At 47.5% G+C, this 21,573-nt stretch overlaps 1 protein-coding gene across 2 annotated transcripts in view; it reads right to left on the bottom strand.

Moving 5' to 3' along the window:
* LEF1 (lymphoid enhancer binding factor 1) overlaps positions 1-21,573 on the bottom strand; it is a 130,167-nt gene that overhangs the window by 42,811 nt on the left and 65,783 nt on the right. For both annotated transcript variants that reach the window (XM_075608380.1, XM_075608391.1), the window contains exons 6-8: positions 14,851-14,973; positions 13,606-13,768; positions 4,902-5,009 (exon numbers count right to left, since the gene is read on the bottom strand). In XM_075608380.1, coding sequence (XP_075464495.1) covers positions 4,902-5,009; positions 13,606-13,768; positions 14,851-14,973 — 394 coding nt within the window. The remainder of the gene's footprint in view (positions 1-4,901; positions 5,010-13,605; positions 13,769-14,850; positions 14,974-21,573) is intronic.

The raw sequence follows: 21,573 nt of genomic DNA, 5'->3' as shown, positions 1-21,573 counted from the left end.
GAAGCAGGAGAATGCCGGGAGTTGAAGGGGGGAAGCAGGAGAATGCTGGGAGTTGAAGGGGGGAAGCAGGAGAATGCCAGGAGTTGAAGGGGGGGAAGCAGGAGATTGCTGGGAGTTGAAGGGGGGGAAGCAGGCGAATGCCGGGAGTTGAAGGGGGGGAAGCAGGAGAATGCCGGGAGTTGAAGGGGGGGGGGGGGAAGCAGGAGAATGCCGGGAGTTGAAGGGGGGAAGCAGGAGAATGCCAGGAGTTGAAGGGGGGGAAGCAGGAGAATGCCGGGAGTTGAAGGGGGGGAAGCAGGAGATTGCCGGGAGTTGAAGGGGGGGAAGCAGGAGAATGCTGGGAGTTGAAGGGGGGGAAGCAGGAGAATGCTGGGAGTTGAAGGGGGGGGAAGCAGGAGAATGCCGGGAGTTGAAGGGGGGAAGCAGGAGAATGCCGGGAGTTGAAGGGGGGGAAGCAGGAGAATGCTGGGAGTTGAAGGGGGGGAAGCAGGAGATTGCTGGGATTTGAAGGGGGGGAAGCAGGAGAATGCTGGAAGTTGAAGGGGGGGAAGCAGGAGATTGCTGGGAGTTGAAGGGGGGGAAGCAGGAGATTGCTGGGAGTTGAAGGGGGGGAAGCAGGAGAATGCCGGTAGTTGAAGGGGGGGAAGCAGGAGAATGTTGGGAGTTGAAGGGGGGGAAGCAGGCGAATGCCGGGAGTTGAAGGGGGGGGGGGGAAGCAGGAGAATGCCGGGAGTTGAAGGGGGGAAGCAGGAGAATGCCGGGAGTTGAAGGGGGGGAAGCAGGAGAATGCCGGGAGTTGAAGGGGGGGAAGCAGGAGATTGCCGGGAGTTGAAGGGGGGGAAGCAGGAGAATGCTGGGAGTTGAAGGGGGGGAAGCAGGAGAATGCCGGGAGTTGAAGGGGGGGAAGCAGGAGATTGCCGGGAGTTGAAGTGGGGGGGGGGGGAGAAGCAGGAGAATGCTGGGAGTTGAAGGGGGGGAGCAGGAGAATGCCGGGAGTTGAAGGGGGGAAGCAGGAGAATGCTGGGAGTTGAAGGGGGTTGCAGGAGAATGCCAGGAGTTGAAGGGGGGGAAGCAGGAGATTGCTGGGAGTTGAAGGGGGGGAAGCAGGAGAATGCCGGGAGTTGAAGGGGGGGAAGCAGGCGAATGTTGGGAGTTGAAGGGGGGGAAGCAGGAGAATGCCGGGAGTTGAAGGGGGGGGGGGGGAAGCAGGAGAATGCCGGGAGTTGAAGGGGGGAAGCAGGAGAATGCCAGGAGTTGAAGGGGGGGAAGCAGGAGAATGCCGGGAGTTGAAGGGGGGGAAGCAGGAGATTGCCGGGAGTTGAAGGGGGGGAAGCAGGAGAATGCTGGGAGTTGAAGGGGGGGAAGCAGGAGAATGCCGGGAGTTGAAGGGGGGGAAGCAGGAGATTGCCGGGAGTTGAAGTGGGGGGGGGGGAGAAGCAGGAGAATGCTGGGAGTTGAAGGGGGGGAGCAGGAGAATGCCGGGAGTTGAAGGGGGGGAGCAGGAGAATGCCAGGAGTTGAAGGGGGGGAAGCAGGAGAATGCCGGGAGTTGAAGGGGGGAAGCAGGAGAATGCCAGGAGTTGAAGGGGGGGAAGCAGGAGATTGCTGGGAGTTGAAGGGGGGGAAGCAGGAGAATGCCGGGAGTTGAAGGGGGGGAAGCAGGGGAATGCTGGGAGTTGAAGGGGGGGAAGCAGGAGAATGCTGGGAGTTGAAGGGGGGGAAGCAGGAGAATGCCGGGAGTTGAAGGGGGGGGGGGGGAAGCAGGAGATTGCTGGGAGTTGAAGGGGGGGAGCAGGAGAATGCCGGGAGTTGAAGGGGGGGAGCAGGAGAATGCCAGGAGTTGAAGGGGTTGAAGCAGGAGAATGCCGGGAGTTGAAGGGGGGAAGCAGGAGAATGCCGGGAGTTGAAGGGGGGAAGCAGGAGAATGCCAGGAGTTGAAGGGGGGGGAAGCAGGAGATTGCTGGGAGTTGAAGGGGGGGAAGCAGGAGAATGCCGGGAGTTGAAGGGGGGGAAGCAGGAGAATGCTGGGAGTTGAAGGGGGGGAAGCAGGAGAATGCCAGGAGTTGAAGGGGGGGAAGCAGGAGATTGCTGGGAGTTGAAGGGGGGGAAGCAGGAGAATGCCGGGAGTTGAAGGGGGGGAAGCAGGAGAATGCTGGGAGTTGAAGGGGGGGAAGCAGGAGAATGCCGGGAGTTGAAGGGGGGGAGCAGGAGAATGCCGGGAGTTGAAGGGGGGGAAGCAGGAGATTGCCGGGAGTTGAAGGGGGGGTCTGCCTCTCCCCTGCACTGTCCTGAGTTGCCGCTCCCCAACTGCTGCCTCTCTCCCTCACTGGGTTGTCGGCAGCTGCGGGGGAGAGGGGGGTGGGGTGCTGGTCGGGCCTCTTGTTGCCGCCCGGCATCTCCCCAGCTGCTGGCATGCCTCCTGCACGGTCCCACGCCTGGCTGCTCTGTGCCGTCGGTGCGCCGGAAGTTGCGCGACGGCATCAGAGAAGCATGGCGTGGGACAGTGCAGGAGGCATGCCAGCAGCTGGGGAGATGCCGGAGCGGCAACAAGAGGCCCGACCAGCGCCCCCCCCTCTCCCCCGCAGCTGCCAACAACCCAGTGAGGGAGAGGGGCAGCAGCTGGGGAGCAGCAACCTGCAGACGGAGGAGAGTCGCATGTAGTTGCTGAAAGAGCCGCAGGCTGCTGACTCCTGCCCTGGGGGTTACCCAAAATAGTAGCCCTAGGACTGGCATAGAGAAGCAGTATTAGGGAACTCCTTTGGCTCATTCGCATGGTGAGCATCCCCCGGCAATAATGGGTGGAGCCCCCATAAAAGGATTTACCCCTGACACCCGAGCACTGAAGCATGTATATGGGATGGGCAGGGCAGAGAGCAGCGATCCAGAGCTCTGTAGCCAGAAGAGGAAAGGAATAGTGATTTGTGTCTGTGGACACCCTCCCGCTGTGAGCAGCCCATAGGAGTATAAAGTATGGCCCAAGGGAAAGTGGCCAACTCTGCCATCCCAGCACCGGAGCGCTACCAAAAAGATGGCCAGAGGAAATTACAGTATGCCAAGGTCTCATTGACATAAGAGATAAAGGGGCAGCCAGGCAGGGACCCAACAGGTGCAAAAAGAGTATGTAATATGATGACTACGTATCCTGTGTGGCTGATCAACGACCCCAGCGGTTCTCAGCATGTGCCTCTCCAGGAATGCAGTTATGCACCTGGGGAAGTTGTTCATCCTCAAACTCTGTAATTAAAGCCTGTCCTGTTTGTAACTATAACGTTTCTGGCACCCATCTTTTCTACCTCATCACCCAGCTGCACGGACCCAGCACCCTGACAAGGTAATACAGTGTACAAGTCAAATCTAGAAACTACCTGGTGTAAAGTCCCTAGGAGCCAGGCAGGGGGGGGGGGGCGGGGGGCGGGGGTGGATTTGGGTTACATTAAAAAAAAAAGAACACATCTCGTCATATAAAGAATAAAAAAGTGGATCCTATTCTTGGACTAAATGGATCCCATACTCCAATAAAAGAACTGTATGAGAAGAGAGATTGCTATTAAGATGCTGCACTTATTTAAAATAAATAAACAGTTGTGGTCGTTATTAACTACAGTAGTTTTTTTAATGCAATAAAATGAATTTACTTTTGTTCAGCTCTATAAGCATATATAACATTGTACATTGGAAAAAAAGAAAACATAACGAGTTTTAGTTTATTTGGGACACCCAGATGTACTTTACATCCAATTGCAGGTGCCTGAGATATAAGAAGGGGGAGGCGATTTCTCCAACATTACACATAGCTAGACCTGTACAGTTTCCATTAGCAGAATGTAAGTGAGCTACTCACAAAACCTGGACAGAAAGAGCTCACATCAACAAATATACTGTATCTGGTTCTGCTGTGTTAACCCATTCAGTACAGAGAGGCAATAAATAGGTACCTGGCTCCACTGTCACTGACAAGCTTAAGGCGGCGATTATAGCGCGCGCGACCGTGCACGTGGCACGAACACATGCATGTAAGTGCACCAGTCCGGCAATGCCGCGTGTCATGCGACGCGCACAGCTGCGCACCGGCGGGGCCGGATTTTGAGCCGACAATTCGTTTTTTTTTCTTTTCGCGTGACGGCCGCGTCATGGCAGTGAGTGCCCTTCCACTGCGCACAAGCACACCTTCCTACCATGTGATTATTACATGCACTTCATGCATACTTCACAGTCGAGACCGGCTAGAATGCAGGAAGTACTGTATATGTGGGAAGTCAGTTCATCATTAAAATGACTAGCTAGGCCTCACTCAGACTGTGTGCGTTATGTGACTATACTAGTCTCCAGTCTAAAAATGAATCAACTCAAAATGGCTGTTCAAATTGTTATAATATTCTTCAGTTTTGTTTTGACCACGTAAAGTACGGAACTACATATACAGAATACAATTACAGAACAACATATAAAGATGTGACCTTATAACTCAAGATGACATCATAGTACTATTGCCATGTATGCCACTATATTTAATCAAAACCATTATGGACTAGCTTTACTAATGATGCCAAGCCTTAGGGTTAACCCATGGCCTCTTCTCAACCCGCCAATTATTACTTAAAAGATGCAGCAAATCCAAACAAAAGATTGAGAAACCCACAGGAAAAAGCCAAATGTTCAGCTGTTTCCAAATTAGACGTATTAGTCGGCATCTATAAAAACAAGCTTTAGCATAACATAGGCTGAGGAATCCTAACTGCCACCGTGATCAGATGGGCGTATGTTTCCAAGAGGCAGACATTCATGCAAAAAGCGAGCATGCATCCTACAGCACATGTGCGCTTGATTTAATCACAGCAGTGATACGCAGCTCCCGCCTCCGCCAATAACAAAACTGCACAACAAGATGGTAAAATGACTTACGTAGTTGTCTCTTGCAGACCATCCTGGGTAGAGCTGCATGTGTAGCTGCCTTTCTTTCCGGGCTAACTCGTAATATTTGGCCTGTTCTTCGCGGGACAAAGCGTGCCACTACAAAAAGGAAGAGAGCGGATTAACGGCGTAATGCGTGCAATACAAAATAATCACTTCATGCTAAATTGGCATTGTGACCCTTTCACTGCTAGCTGGCTCAGCAATGCATTGCAGAGTGTTGCTGGACCCTCGTGCAGTGAAGGGGTTAATTGGAAATCAACCTTTATATTGCCGGAGTTTCTGGCCCTTATGCAGAAAACTAACCATGGTGCTAGCGGGCAGGGGTGTGGTAAAGGCATCTCCGGCCTTGAAGTCATTAATTTTTATGGCTGCTAGTAATCCCAGACACTCAAATGGGCAGGGGAAGAAAACACCATTAAAAAGGCATAATACCACCTAGTCGTTCACATTATTTTTTCTTAGACATGACTTTCCCTTCCTTTAAAAAAAAAAAATTAATTCGTCCTGATCATATGTTGTTATGAAATCTTTTAGCTACTTCCGACTTTGCAGACTCTGTCGTTTTTTTAATTGCTTTCACCATAGTGCTCCAAGTGCTGACTGCTTCCATTTCATTGCAACTGTAATGAATACGACCATCCATCCAAGATGAGATTATTAATGAGAGCCTGTGAATGGTGGCATGCATACAGTAATAAGGGTTGAAGACCTAATGGCATTGAGGGGGTTAAAATATGTGATTGCTAGCGATTCTAAGGCTGCGTCCGTAGAGGTGGGAGCCGCGCTCCTCTGCGCAATCAGGAGCGATTGCATGAACAAGCAGACGAGCCAGCGTGCGCGATCGGGAGACGCGGGAGGCGGGGCACTGACGTCACTGGGCCAATAGCCCGCGAAGCGCCAAAGTCACGGCGCTGTGACGTTGATGCTGCTTCGCTCTGATTAGAGGTTTTCAGCCGACAGCGCGCTCAGAAACAGGTTCTGCTGTCGGCTGAAAATCCCTGCGCCTCAGCACGCCTGCGGACGCTCGCGGAAGCCCCCTCTCAAGAAATCAAGACAGCTCAGCGCTGACTGTCCTTCTATGGACTCAGCCTTAGGCACGTCATTTCTTCACTTCATTTCTTGCCTTGTGCAAAGATATTGCTATCGTCCAAGTCCTCTAGATTTTATCCTGGTGAAGGGGAATTTATATACTATAGGTATTCAGACCACTGACTAAGATAACTCTAGTTCCTAATGGTTGATCTATAGATTGTATTTAAATGAGACATTGTGCTATATTAGCTGATTTGTTTAAAAACAATAAAGCAAACAAGATGGTGGCTGAATAACCCATGATTGTATATACCATTACTGTGCCCCAAAAGGGGAATTTAAAAGATGAAGTGAACATACAAAACATTAAATAGCATGATATTCCTTGACATCTGCCATTGAATGGGAAGTTTCAGATAAGTCTGTCGGACTGGATACCTGTTCTTGAATTTAAATACTGTACTTGCCACAAAGTGAATGATAAAACCTTCAACGGGTGTCACCATAATCCATTGTTACGGTAGCCTGTCCTGCAGCCAGTGTGACATATGTGCCTATCAATTGAATAGGCGTTATGTTGCCATGGAAAATACTATCGTGGCTCTGCAGCTTTTAATAGAGGAAGGATTGATAGCCTTAGGCATGGAGATTAGGCATTTGAAAGGGGTAAATATAAATACGTATCCAAAAGAACATGCAATGTTGAAAAATAGGTTACGATTTGAGAATAAAAACTGATATTCTGGAATCTGAATTGGACAAAACAAAAGCGTTAAAAAAAAATGAAATTAAAGAAAAATTATGTTTTTGTTTGAAATGCTGGACCTGTGACCTGGTAAATACCGTATAATATTCAAACAAAGCTAAGTAATAAATGTTTGCTGCAAATTGTAAAGAGCAGTGATACTACGCAGTGGCTGGAATGACCCTGTCTGTCGTACAAGAGGCCCAGTTCTTCCAACCACACAGCTCATAATCATTAATACCTTATCCCCCAGCTATTTGTTAAAAGGCACTTAATTAGTTATTTTAGTACTTCACCCACTTTAATTACATGCTTACATGTAATAGCCATATCGGTCCTTCCTTAACATCTGGAGTAGAGATGTTTAGGTATTGATCTGGTATAACAATATACAAGTTGTGTCCTCCCGCCTGACAAAAGTGTCAGGTAATATAATTGGTGAATCTCTAGATCACCATACATATACAAATGGATAAATTGTACTCCAATTTTTTTTTAATCCAGAATAAATTCCTATTTCCTAGGTTGCTGGGACACAAAAAAACACCACTGAAGATTCTTAGCACATTACACTTTAAAAGTGATCTAATATTTAGGGCTACAATCTACCAAATGTTAGCATTGTGGAACAGCTAACATACACCGTAACATCTTGACTGACTCCATTTTGTGTGCAGGGGGCGTCAATGCTGTTGCAAATTGGGTAGTAAAAATGGGAAAAATACACAATTGTCACGGGGGAGAGGGAAAGCCAAGAAGCAAAAAATGACAGGGACTGCCCAGTACGATCAGGTCCAGCAAACCAAATGCTAGTAACTATAGAGAATATCCTGTAAATATATCAGCAAATTCATATTAATGACATGCTCTTTACTGTACTTTTACCACATACATCCCTGGGTAAAGTGTCTAGTGGTGTGCCTTATTTGGAAAAAAATGTTTGCAGGTGATATTAAAAATGACCACCATCATGTGTGTAAAACCTCCCTTTATAACTGCTGTCTAATCACTGCAACATTGGAATCTATGCAGAATTATTTCCATAGTTGCATGCATTATAAAGCCATATAGTGGTAGCAAATTGCAGTAAAAGCTGTCTGCAGTTTTAAGATTTCCTATCTATGGGAGTGTCCTCGAAAAGAAAAGGTTGCTGACACATGGCAGAACAAATACACCAGATGGGATGTCCTGCTAGTTACTGAATACCCCACATGCACAGAACTGACCATCAGCTAGTTCAGATTTTTATACATAATGTAAAATAATACTTAAAAAAATAAAAATAGGTCTATTAAAATCTATTTAGCCAAATTCAGCTTTAAATTGACACCCCCAATAGCTGTACCCCATAAAATTATATCACTGACATTGTAAAACTGGACTTAAAAATGGCAATTAATTATATATTTCTAGATTCTTATGATTATAGTGTAAACGTGTATATCAGACCCCAATCTCCAGTATATTGCTATGTCACGTGAACCTGCTGAGCGTGCCAGAAATCTGATAGCTGCTGAAGTGTTTATCTCAGTTGATAGAATAGATCCCTGGCTTCTGGATGGTACTGGCCTGCGGGTAATATTGAAGCCTGGCTAGAGTAGATAGCTGTCCTCAGCTAGGGTGACCAGTCGTCCTGGTTTTGCCGGGACAGTCCCGGTTTTACGTGTGCTGTCCCGGTTGCCGGTCCGTCCCGGAAATGTCCCGGGTTTTCCTCCATGTTCCTGTTTTTTTTTTATGTGTCGGCGGTGGTGCGTGGGGGCGGCGGGGAGGATTCAGCAGCCCGGCCGGTGATTCCCCGGCACCCCCTTCCTCCAGCTCCCTGTCCCCGGCTCGCTCCCCATCCCCGGCTCACTTCCCACCCCCCGGCTCGCTCTCCATCCCCCCCCAGAGCCCGCGGCACTTCCTGTGCCTGCTGCTAGTGAGCGCGGGCCGCAGGGGATTGGTCAAGGTAGAAGGGGGCGGGGCTTTGGCTCCCCCGGCACTCTGGCCCTCCCTCCGGCACCGCTGCTCTCCCTCCCTCCGGCACCCTGACTCTCCCTCCCTCCTCAACTTGCTCTCCCCCCCCCTGGAGCTGGAAAATGCAGGGGGGGGAGAGATGTAGATGCAGAGGGGGAGAGAGATGGAAGATGCAGGGGGGGAGAGAGATGAAATATGCAGGGGGAGGGGAGAGATGGAAGATGCAGGGGGGGAGAGATGGAAGATGCGGGGGGGAGGAGAGATGGAAGATGCAGGGGGGGGAGAGATGGAAGATGCAGGGGGGGAGAGATGGAAGATGCAGGGGGGGAGAGATGGAAGATGCAGGGGGGGAAGCTGGAAGATGCAGGGGGGGGGGAAGCTGGAAGATGCAGGGGGGAGAGATGGAAGATGTAGGGGGGGAGAGGTGGAAGATGTAGGGGGGGAGAGATGGAAGATGCAGGGGGGGAGAGATGGAAGATGCAGGGGGGGAGAGATGGAAGATGCAGGGGGGGAGAGATGGAAGATGCAGAGGGGGAGAGATGGAAGATGCAGGGGGGGAGAGATGGAAGATGCAGGGGGGGAGAGATGGAAGATGCAGGGGGGGAGAGATGGAAGATGCAGGGGGGGAGAGATGGAAGATGCAAGGGGGGGAGAGATGGAAGATGCAGGGGGGGGGGAGAGATGGAAGATGCAGGGGGGAGAGATGGAAGATGCGGAGGGGGAGAGATGGAAGATGCAGGGGGGGGGAAGAGATGGAAGATGCAGGGGGGGGAGAGATGGAAGATGCAGGGGGGGGAGAGATGGAAGATGCAGGAGGGGGGAGAGATGGAAGTTGCAGGGGGGGGAGATGGAAGTTGAAGGGGGGGGAGAGATGGAAGTTGAAGGGGGGGGAGAGATGGAAGTTGAAGGGGGGAAGAGATGGAAGATGCAGGGGGGGAGAGATGGAAGATGCAGGGGGGGAGAGATGGAAGATGCAGGGGGGGAGAGATAGAAGATGCAAGGGGGGGAGAGATGGAAGATGCAGGGGGGGGAGAGATGGAAGATGCAGGGGGGGAGAGATGGAAGATGCGGAGGGGGAGAGATGGAAGATGCAGGGGGGGGGGAAGAGATTGAAGATGCAGGGGGGGGAGAGATGGAAGATGCAGGGTGGGGAGAGATGGAAGATGCAGGGGGGGGGGAGAGATGGAAGTTGCAGGGGGGGAGATGGAAGTTGAAGGGGGGGGGGAGAGATGGAAGTTGAAGGGGGGGAGAGATGGAAGATGCAGGGGGGGAGAGATGGAAGATGCAGGGGGGGAGAGATGGAAGATGCAGGGGGGAGAGATGGAAGATGCAGGGGGGGAGAGATGGAAAATGCAGGGGGGGGGAGATGGAAGATGCAGGGGGGGTTGATATGAGGGTGATGGGAGATGCAGGGGGTGGGTATATGAGGATGATGATGATGATGATGATTTTACCTGTGCTGCCCAATTTTTAAAAATATGTATGGGGGGGTCTTTTAAAAAGGTATCGGGGCGCCAGGGGTCTTTTTAATAAGTATTGGCGGGGCGGGTATTTTTATTATGTATTGCGGGGTGGGTTTTTTTTTTGTATGTATTTTGTGGGGGGATTGAGTGAGTGGGGTAATTGACTGAAGGTGGGGGCGAGTGAGAGAAGAGAGGGGGGAGTGAGTGAGGAAAAGAAGGAGTCAGACTCAGGGGAGATAAATACATGCGAGGCGGGAAGGGAAGAGAGAGAGTGAGACGGAGGGGAGAAATACATGGGTAGAGGGTGGGAAATAGAGAGGGCTCGTGAGGTGTGAAATTAACCTAAGGCCGCGCTTATAGTGGCAGCGACACTGACGCTGCGGTCGCTGGAAAAATCTAATTGAAGTGACTTCCAGCGATTGCGACCAATCCGTCGCGCCGTCCTGTGGCTCCTACTATAATGGCACGCGACGGTGTCAATACATTTGTTTTGACGCGACGTCGCCAGCACTATAAGCGCGGCCTAATATGTGTCAGCCAGATAGGGGTTCCCCGAGAATTTTCTAAATACTTCAAGGGTTCCTCCTAAGAAACAAGTTTGGGAATCACTGGTCTAGTCTATCTTCTTCCACCTCCTAGCAGAGCTAATAAGTACTGTAAGTAGCAACATATATTTATAACACACAACCCTATTTCCCCTCTTTATTTTGCAAATTGTAATATTATATACACAAGCCGCAAGGTCAGGTCAGGAATGAGGAATGTCAAATTTTTTAAATATCTTAATTTTAATTAATGCCTTCATTTTTTATTTAATTTTAATTAATGTATTAATTTTTTTATTAAGTACAGTATAGATTAGAAAGTACATTTCAGATTTCAGGCTGCAAAGTGGTGTGTTTTATTTATTTCTAATAGAGGATTTCACTATCCTTTATACACACAAACACACACTGCAGGGCCCACCTCTGTATACAGAAACACACACTGCAGCCAGGGTTGCCACCTTCTATTGAAGGCTAACCCCGAGATAATTTTTTTAGATCTATTTATTATATATTTATTTATCTCGCCTTTGGCTGTATCCTCCCCTCCAAATTCCGTCAACATGGCTGCGCGACGTCACGTAATGCCCATTGCCATAACAACGAGACGCTCTGTGACGTCACACGGCATCAAGTTGACATGACAACGGGATGCATTATGGTGACGAGGCATCACGTGATGCCACATTGTCATGGCAACATGTCACCCACCGCCTGACGTTAGAATGTGTCTCGTTGTCATGGTAACGGGGGGGGGGGGTGTGACGTGATGTAATTTGTTTTATAAATATTTTTTTTTAAGTGTCCCGGTTTTTCATTTTGAAAATCTGGTCACCATATCCTCAGCCCATAAGGCTGAGCACGTCTCCCTCCCAGCCAGGAGGAGACGTTTCCAACACTCTCCTGCCCCATGCAGGGGCAGGCTCGAAACCACACTGAAGGTGTCACCCCTAAGGGGCTGAACTTCAATCTATAATTTAGATACTTCTTTCCTGCAGCTCAAAGAGGAAGGGCACAGCATCTGTACCACCATTGGCTATCACAGATACCTGTGTCATCTCCACTCCGTCACTCAAGAAGTCTGTATGAGGAGGGGGAAACCCCATAGGGTAGCCTGTCACTGTCTACATCTTATTAGAACTTACGTGACAGGGGAGGCAGAGAGATAGCTGGACCAGCCATGGCTATATATACAAGGAACAATATATCCCTCACTTCCTGTTAGTATCATGCACTTGACCAAACACACAAAAAAAGACTTATAAAGCACACTAGAATCGATGTACAGTAATCAATGCATACTGCCCTCTAATCACTTTGATGGTAAAGTCTCTTTTCTAAAGACAGTCATTCAAAGGGTTTTCAAATAAAAGACACACACTGATATTTCAGAAACCTGAAGGAACTGAAGGGAAAAAAAAATCTGGTGTTGCATAATTTCTAATACAAGGTGTGATGTGAGGTATAAAAAAAAGGTTAATTCCTTTAATTTCTCTTAGTTGCTCTTCTGTCAACAGAATGGTTAAACAACGTAAAGCATTGCAGACTCTTTTCTGGTTAAAGGGGAGGTTTCTCCCCCTACCCAACCCCTTTTTTACATAGGTGGGAGTGGGGGGTCCTTGAAGCTGAACTACGTTATTTCAGCTACAAGGACCCCCTGGTTTGCTGAGATACTTACCCAGAAAGCTAGCACTGGTACATTCTGGTTGTTTAAATGCCTTGCATCACTCAGGCTAAGAGGAAGCCACAACGGATGACATCGCAGCTTCCTATTGGCCCGCATAATGATGACTGAAACTGCCATTTTCTTTCCTCTTGAGGGGATGCCACCAGTGCTACATTTACAGGTATGTATCTCTACAATCCGGTGGTCCCCAGAGCTAAACAAAATTAAGTGTTTCAATGCTAGAAACATACTACTCCCATGCATGAAAAACAAAAAAAAAAAGACAGAAAAAAAGACTATGAGGAAACGCTGCTTTCAGTACAAGGTGCTGTATTACCACAATAATCATAGACAAGCAGCAGCCAAGCACACCAAAAATAGAAAGATTCAATGGAATGCAAAAACAGGTTATTCAATGATTTAAAGAAGTCATACAAACATCCAACGTTTCGGTGCAAAGCACCTTCATCGGGGGTGATTCGTTTTTTTGTGACCAGATCCCTTTTGCCTTAGCACCCTACTTTACGGCCTTTATCTCTCTAGAGTCTAGACCCCAGTTAGGGGCATCCCAAATTGCTGGTTATGAGATTTCTTTTTGTGAACTGTATTACCACACCCCATGACACTGGAGCAACACAGGAGAGGTGACATTTTTGATAATGTTTTGTATAATCCTACTGTTTTTTTGCGTAAGGGTGTGATCTCGTGTGACAAAATATTCTGAAATTGCAATACAATTCAAATTCTCAGCAATCTTCTCCTTATTTGTGTAATGAGGCAACTCCCAGGTAGATAACTTTATGGTGTTTCCCTACAGGAATTTAAATGGACATCCAATAGAAAGACGCAACCAATGATGTGACGGCTTCTTATCAGCCTGTTGCACCCCCAAGGTTTGGCAGTCATTGGTTTTCCCATGGAGGGACATTTAACACCAGCAACTGCACCGGTAATAATCTTGGCAACCGAAGGTAGGGGGGGGGGGTGTTCTCGGAGCAAAAAATAATGTGGCTTAATCTCCGGATGACTCTCTCAGCTCCAAAATACAGCCAGGCAGGATTGCTGCCTTAATACTGCTTCTAATCTGCCGAGTGAAGCTTTCTATCATCTAATTATCAGCGCTGTCAAGTTAATTTTTACTCGGGTTGCATTAAGCCGAACTCTTCTGACTGAACCCTGACATGTAAGTGTAATGTCCGAAGCGCAGCGACAAGGATTCTTTTTGTCCAATCCAGTGTACAAGTGGACAGGTTCGTTATAGAAGAGGTGGCATTCCTCTACTTACCCTTCTACCCAGAATCTGGTTGATCGCAGCGCTCTCTTTGAGAGTACACTCTGCTACTACATTGGCTCGCATTTCTTTCATATACAACATGAAAGCATTCAGAGGTTTCTTTATGTGAGGTCTTTTTGGCTCTTGTTCCTTTCTCTGTTCATGGTGAGGTTTCCTAAAATGGGAAAGATGGGACACAGTGACTTGAGCTGCAAATCAGAAATAATACAATAAGGAAACCTATAGGTTTGGAGAAAAAAATGTCGCTTGTATACAATTTACCAATGTATGCGTAAGATGCTTTATACATCAACACTATAATAAGACCCGTCGCAAATATATTACCAATTCAAACATAACTATATACAAATATCCAGACGCATAGTTGAAATACTGAATGAATAGAATGCAGCGGTAATGCAGTAAAGTCGTTACCTGGGGGAAATAAGCCCCACTCTTTTTACAGGATGGGAACCAGGCAGTCTTTGGAGCTGAACCCTGCTTATTTCACCTGCGAATTTTGATCTACCTTGGATCGCCCGGTTGCTTTGGTTCCGTGGATTTTTCTGCAGATCAGTCTCAAAACTGCAAATCTGCAGTTTCGGATTTTTTTGCATTTATTTTAGAGAGCGATCCAAAATCTGTAGCCGGATTGTTAAAAACTCAGACGTGAATTCATCCGCAAGGGGATATATTTCTCTCCACAAATTAATCCATGTGTGGAATTTTAACAATCTGGCCACGGATTCAGGAATCTGTGGATCGGATCCTTATAAATCCTTCCAGATTGTATCCGATGCGGATTTGGATTAATCTGCATGGATTTGTTAGTGCCCAATCCGCAGACGGATTGTGGCGGTGGGGGGGGGGGGGGGGGGGAGAATGGATTTGGACTGGTTCCCCCATCTCTAGCCAGCATGCACCCGGGGCAGATCTGTCCATCTTATTGCCAGCACCATCATTGGGGATTAATAAACACGCCTGTATTCTTTTCCCATTGTTAGATAACTCCCGAACATAAAACTGATGCAATGAAACTGCGTGCGCCTGGGTTTCTGCTCAGAAGATGCAGCTGAATAATCATTATGAGTTTGTGGGTAACAAATCTAGCCAAAAGATTGTTGCATTATCTTCTTTTGTAATCGGTATTATTCAATATGCGGCAAATACGTCTTCCCCATGCTGGCTGCACACTGAAAGGTGGCCTCCTATGTGAGGAACACTTATGGTGAATGACTCCTTTGATCACAAACTCACATATGCATTAGGTCGCTGTCGCTGTGCTGATGTTCTTGTTTAACCTGAGGATTGACAATAGCCGGGTGAGGGATTCCAGTTGTGTGGGGACCTTGAGGGCCGGGAACCATGTGGTGTGAATACCTAAAACAGATTGGGAAAAGAACAAGAAAATCACAGCGCAGGAGTCAAACACAGGGTGATAAACATTGTCAGGTACATGAAATGCTACGTGCACCTAGTTCATTTGCAATGAATGAAAGTATTTTTTTGCTTGCTATGATTATTCCCTTGGTGTAGATTCATGAGAACGGCCCCATGTTTTTGTCAGTGCTTAGATGTGTTGTAACTGCTGAGTAATCATATATTAAATAGACAAAAGAAAAAAAAATATACAAATCTTTTTTCAGATCCCTGACTAGTTTTTGTCTCTGAGCTTGTAAATAACCTGAGTGGCAGACTCCCGTGTTACCATGCTTCCTGTTCTAATAGCCCAATACACTTCCATTTGTGGCCCATGGAGCCAATAAGTCCCGCTGTAGGGGTGTGAGCGGCCCTTAGACTATCTGCTCCAGCTAATTTCATGACAGCAGGTCCCGCAAATGTTCTGAAACTCATTTTTCAGCTAAGATATTGAAAATATAGGATTCCAAAAATGTTATTGTAACATCATCATAATATTGTTCTTTCATTTAAGTATAATGATATTGATGTTATGTTCTACATACTGTATATAAAACAATATTGCCATAGTCCTTTGACCTTCCTACACAAGTTTTTTTTTTTAACCTGGCCCTGAACCAGCACAAACACAATATACTCAACTGAACGGGAAAAAATGCTGGTGGTTAATTTGCAGGCTCTATACTGCCACCTGATGGACAAATAAAGCAGGTTCCACACTAGAGCACCCAAAATAACTGCAATGTGTTCTGTTATTTATAGGAGACACAGGGAATTCTATTTAAATCCCCACTGCTAGCAGGACAATGACCTTATATTTGACCATGTGACTGCATTTCAAAGAATGCTTTTGTTTTTTTTGTTTTTTTACTTCACACGTATTTATTTTTTCTTCTCTATTTCCAACAGGATAGTCCCTCAACATGTCCAGCACTATTGTTTTTATGATTATTGTTTATTACATTTTGAAGGTTTAAAGGATTTTAAAACAGGAACACAGCGAAGGTTCTCCATGTTGTGATTTTGGCGATGCAGCTTATGGTACCAGAAGTACCAGCTATTTTAGGCATTAATGTAATTTAACGTAACTTTCAGCTCCTCCTAGAATTCAGTAACATTTATAACATGTTTTACCCGGAAGTAATACATGGTCAATACCCTTTCGTTGTCCTGGGCACAGTTATGATGACAATACATGGTTAAATGAGCAAGCCAAGAACTTAAAGAAAAAAAACATTTATCTAAAAATATTTACCCACTATTGATGCAGGGTCTCTCCGGAACTGAACCCCATTAGTTTAAGCTCCAGTGACCCCCTGCTTCCTGAGATACTTAGCCCTGTAGGGATGTCGGTAGCAGCTCTGGCTGAGCTAGAAGCTCCCGTGTCACGCGGGCCAATAGGAAGCCACACCCAAGGACGAGACGGCTTCCTATTGGCCTGCACGATGCGGGAGCTTTGAAAAGCAGCCATTATGGGATCCCTGCTAGCCGAGCAGAGCGCCCCTTGCGGGGTAAGTATCTCAGGAAGCAGGGGGGTCCAGGAGCTGAAATGAACTGCATCAATACTGGGTACATATTTTTAGAATATTTTTTTTTAGTGCTTGGATTGCGGCTTTAAATGAACAGAGGTTGTACATTCAAATTAGCGAGTAGCCTGGGAGCTCCCAACACTGGTCATTCAGCATTACTAATGAAAGGAAAACTTAAAGAGGCAGTCCAAGCGGCACTTTATTGAAAACGAATTACCTACACTGACGATCGATTAGTTCTCCTGTAATCGATCAGCAAACATGCTGCTTCCCAGGGTTCACTAAATGGCTGCCTTTCAGCCCCCCAGATTATGCACCCCTGATCCAATACTACAGAACTGATTTATTTTTTATTTTTTAAACGCATGTAAGGTATTGCATGGTTTGCTCCTTTAACTTCACACTCCCTCCAAACGCACTCTCCTGCTGTAGTCAAGCTTGTCCCCCACACAGGAAGACTCATGAATGACATCACAGGAAGTGACAGCGGTCCAGCAGGGAAAAGCAGAACATTGAACACAGAAGAAAACCAAGCAGTCTATGACTAGGTGTGGTTACATAGTTACATTGTAGATGAGATTTAAATTAAAAAAAACATATGTTCTTAGAGTTCAAACTATATTAGAGGAGCAGTTCCTTCTGCTCGTTTCTTTGGTTTGTTTTGGGCCCTCTCTATTCTTCCGTGTGAGAAGCGGGGAGTCTGAAGAGCCGAAGCGCATTCATTTCAGCTCCGGGGACGCCCAGGTTTATGAGATACTTCAGGGGAACGTGCCGCCTGTAGTATCCCCTCCAACGGAAACAAAATGGCGTTTAAATCTCCCGCTTTACGCAGGCCAATAGGAAGGTAGCACGTCATTCTCCGCGGTTTTCTATTTGTCACGTGACGTGGGCATTTAAAGAACCAGGAAATAACCGGCAGCACCTTCCTGGGTAAGGACCTCAAGAACCAGGAGGTCCCCGGAGCTGAAATAAACACGGTTCAGCCCCGGAGATCCCCTGCGTCCCTACTGTGCATAGAAAAAGGGAGCCTGCTGCTTTACATTTAGTGGTTGAGAAAGTTATTATATGGTTGTATTTATATTTAAGTTAGTTCCGTTGTGGATGTTTAGGTTTTTCTTGATATTTTTACCATGCATGGTTATTACATTTAATAAAGTAATTCAGAATATAGCTTTTTGGATTCTCTAAGGCTGCATCCCCGCTGGCGCTGGACCGCGCTCATGCTTGGGAGCGGTGACGTCACCAACTCTCTAAGCATGAGCGCCGGGTGTCCTGGCTATTTTGCAAGCAGGAGGAGTGGGCATGTTGAGCGCGCTTCAAAGTCACATTGTCTCAAGCGCCAAGCTTGGGAGAGCGCGTGTGCCACGGGCACGAGCGTGCACGCATCACATGAGCGGGGACCTCAACATAAGAGTACAGGAAGTAAAAGCGGCAAGCGCCGAGCGCACAGCACGGTCAGCCAGAAATTGGCCTAAATATAACTCACTAAGGGGCACCTACATCAAAAATAATATTTCTCCAAGGCACAAAACTATTGAATTAGTTCACAATTAAATAATTTGCACGTTAAAGCATAAATATGCATAGTGAATAGAACAAACAGCGCTACTAGGAACAATTACCATACAGTGCTAAAATAACACAAAATACAATACAGTATAAAGTTAAGGATTGCAATATCAGCAATCAATAAGGGGAGGTGCTAACTCGTGATAACCAAGGTTGCATTTATAGTGCCGTCGATGGCGACGGCGACACCATGGGTGACGTCACCCGTCGCCACAGGCGAAAGTTATATTTCGCTGGGCGGCGGCGATGCGGGTTTCCTGACATTTGATTGGTTTAAGGGCTGTCACATGAGGCGACAGCCCTTGGCTACCAGTTTTCGCGACGGCGACCTTGCTCCATTGCATTGTCGCCGTCGCGCGCACTATAAGCGCGGCCTAAATCTTTCCCTAATAAATGCTGCCGATTAGGTCCTCAACCCCACAGGCGCAAGAGGATTTTCACGATGAAGAATGACCAAGGCGCAAAAAATAGAAGAAAGGGGGAAAGGGGGAACAATCATAGAGTAGTATGTCCGTATTTTACCTATAAGAGGTGGTAAGTATTGCATTCACTATTAGATGAAGAATTTAAAGCCTTTATCCAAAAATATATGGACCAGGAACAGTCTTGGGAACTTGGACCTTGCTGGAACTGGAAATCCCTTCAATGATAGAGTCTCGGGTTTACGTCCCCACATCCACATTGGATAAAGGCTTTAAATTCTTCATCTAATTGTGAGTGCAATACTTACCACCTCTTATTGGTAAAGTACGGACATACTACTCGATGTTTGTTCCCCCTTCCCCCCTTTCTTCTATTTTTCTGCGCCTAGGTCATTCTTTATCATAAATATACATAGCTTAATACATCTTTGGAAATCTATAGAGAGTAGTCCCCCCTTATTTAAAAGAATAAAACTCTTATGACATAAGATATAGTACCTCCACTTTTTGAATGCTCTGGCCAGCGATTAGGTCTTACAGTGGTTAAGAGCAGACACAATTTGTATGCAAGAGACTAAAACTGACGGGTAAGTATTGTTGTTTTTATAGATACTTTGAACTTCTTAGATTATAATGTGTTTCCTTTTGAGTAAAATTGCTTTCCACTTTGAACTGGATTAACATATTTAAAAAGAATAGTTCAGACAGAATAATCGATGAAATCCTAGCTGACTTGGCTCAATCAATTCACATCAAACAAGGCTATTGATTGGCAGATTTCGTGTAAAAATGGCATTAGGAAGCTGCATGGTTCTCTAACGTCGCTATCCTGACAATCCCTGCACTTTGTGGGATGAATAGTTCATAGGCATGAAATGGAGGACTGGGATTATGCCTTTGAAAAACAACAGAGCCATTCTAGAGAAGGATAAAATGGACATTGCTAAGAACACTCACAAATCTATTAAGGATGTGGACAAAATAAGTGCTATGGCACTATTGTTCTGGTCTAAAATTATACTCTAAGGCAGGGGAGCGCAAACTTTTTGTGCTGCGCCCCCTGTCTCTCTGCCCCCGGCTCTCATGCCCCCCGCCTACCTTCATCCGCGTCAGATGACGCTGCGTGGGCGTGTGACGTCAGGTCACATGGTGCCGCGGCGTCTATTAACGCTGCGTTGCCATGGCGACGCAACACAGACGGCTGAATCCCGGTAAGTAAACAGTTGCATGGGCCTCACTCGATCCCCCGGCATTTAATTTAAATGCCTGGGGGAAGAGCGCGGGGCCTCTGCAACTGCCCGCGCCCCCCCAGCACAATCTCCCGCCCCCTTCTGGGGGTTGTGCCCCCCACTTTGCGCACCGCTGCTCTGCAGTTCAACTCTATCTGCGCTCCCCCTCTTACCTCGGCTCAGGCGACGGCGTCACGACGTCATGATGTCACATTGCCATGGAAACGTGACATCACATGACCTCGCGGCGTCATACCATGGCGACGTGTCTAAGAAGCCACCGGAGACAAGGTAAGTTAGGTTTACAGAGGCCTTCGCCGCTTCCCCGACACTTAATTTAAGTGCCTTCGGGAAGCGTGCGGGACCTCTGTAAACCATGCGCCCTTACCAGTCAGTCTCGCGCCCCCCAGTTTGCGCACCGCTGCTCTAAGGTGTTAATTATATATACACCGAAGCTGAGAGATTCTGTCTGATAATGGCCCGGACAACCGCTTCATTCATACAACTTCGAATTATCCCTAAGCATCTATTTAACAGCAACTACGGTACGCATTATTTTGCCAAAATGCATAGACCTCACAGATCGCTAGTGTGTTAGCTTTTCTATGAATTTGACTTATTCGAGAGAAAAAATGTGGAAAAGCACATGAATTAAATTCTTGCAAATCATGTACAAGAAAACAATATTTGTGCAGAGTTTCTCGGGACATGATTCTTTATGAAGTGGGAAAATACTATACAGCCATACCCCACATTAACGTACGCAATGGGACCGGAGCATGTATGTAAAGCGAAAATTTACTTAAAGTGAAGCACTACCTTTTCCCACTTATCGATGCATGTACTGTTCTGCAATCGTCATATACGGGCATAACTGATGTAAATAACACAGCTTCGGTACAGGTAGGGAACCGGTATTGCTGTTCAGGACGTGCTGACAGGTGCATGCGTGAGCTGCCGTTTGCCTATTGGGCGATATGTCCTTACTCGCAAGTGTACTTAAAGTGAGTGTCCTTAAAACGGGGTATGCCTGTAAACATGACTTAGAATTCAAGCACAGGAACTCCCATTTCTAGTGAAGTAGCAGATCTAAACTAAAATCAATCAAAATAAAAAAGAAGCAATTTTTTTTTTGCTAATCTATATATATATATATACAGTGTTCGACAATCCTATACATTTACACGCCCGGGGCGGGTGGATTTAACCCCCGGGCGAGTAACTATTGGCCCAAGCAGCACACGAGTTTTTAAAATTTTCCCTGCTCGCGCTAATTTTCCCTGCTCGCGCTAATTTTCCCTGCTCGCGCTGGCTGAAAAAAAAAAAACTCCCCCTACCTGACAGCTGATTGGCGCGCGCTCCCAGGCTTTGTGGGCGCGCGGCCAGGCTCTATATGAGGCCAGCCCCAACGAGCAGCCATTCGTTTCCCATGGAGGATGGAGGACACAGTAAGTATTATCTGTGCCTTCCCCCACCTCCCTCCCCTCCCTTGGTGCTTCCCTCCCCCGCTTCCCCCCGGTCCGTATCAGAGAGCGCGGCGGGTGATGGGAGCGGGGGATGCCCCCTCATGTCCCTCGCTTCCCCCCCCCCCGCTTCCCCCCGGTCCCGTGTCAGAGAGTGCGGCAGGTGATGGGAGCAGGGGATGCCCCCTCATGTCCCCGCTTCCCCCCCCCCGCTTCCCCCCTGTCCCGTGTCAGGGAGCGTGCCGGGTGATGGGAGCGGGGATTGCCCCCTCATGTCCCCGCTTCCCCCCGGTCCCGCGTCAGGGAGCGCGCCGGGTGATGGGAGCGGGGGATGCCCCTTCATGTCCCC

This window comes from Ascaphus truei, chromosome 1, assembly GCF_040206685.1.
Source record: "Ascaphus truei isolate aAscTru1 chromosome 1, aAscTru1.hap1, whole genome shotgun sequence".
NCBI classification, from domain to species: domain Eukaryota; kingdom Metazoa; phylum Chordata; class Amphibia; order Anura; family Ascaphidae; genus Ascaphus; species Ascaphus truei.
Note: the sequence above shows the minus strand (reverse complement) of the source record. Positions and strands in the feature narration are given on the sequence as shown.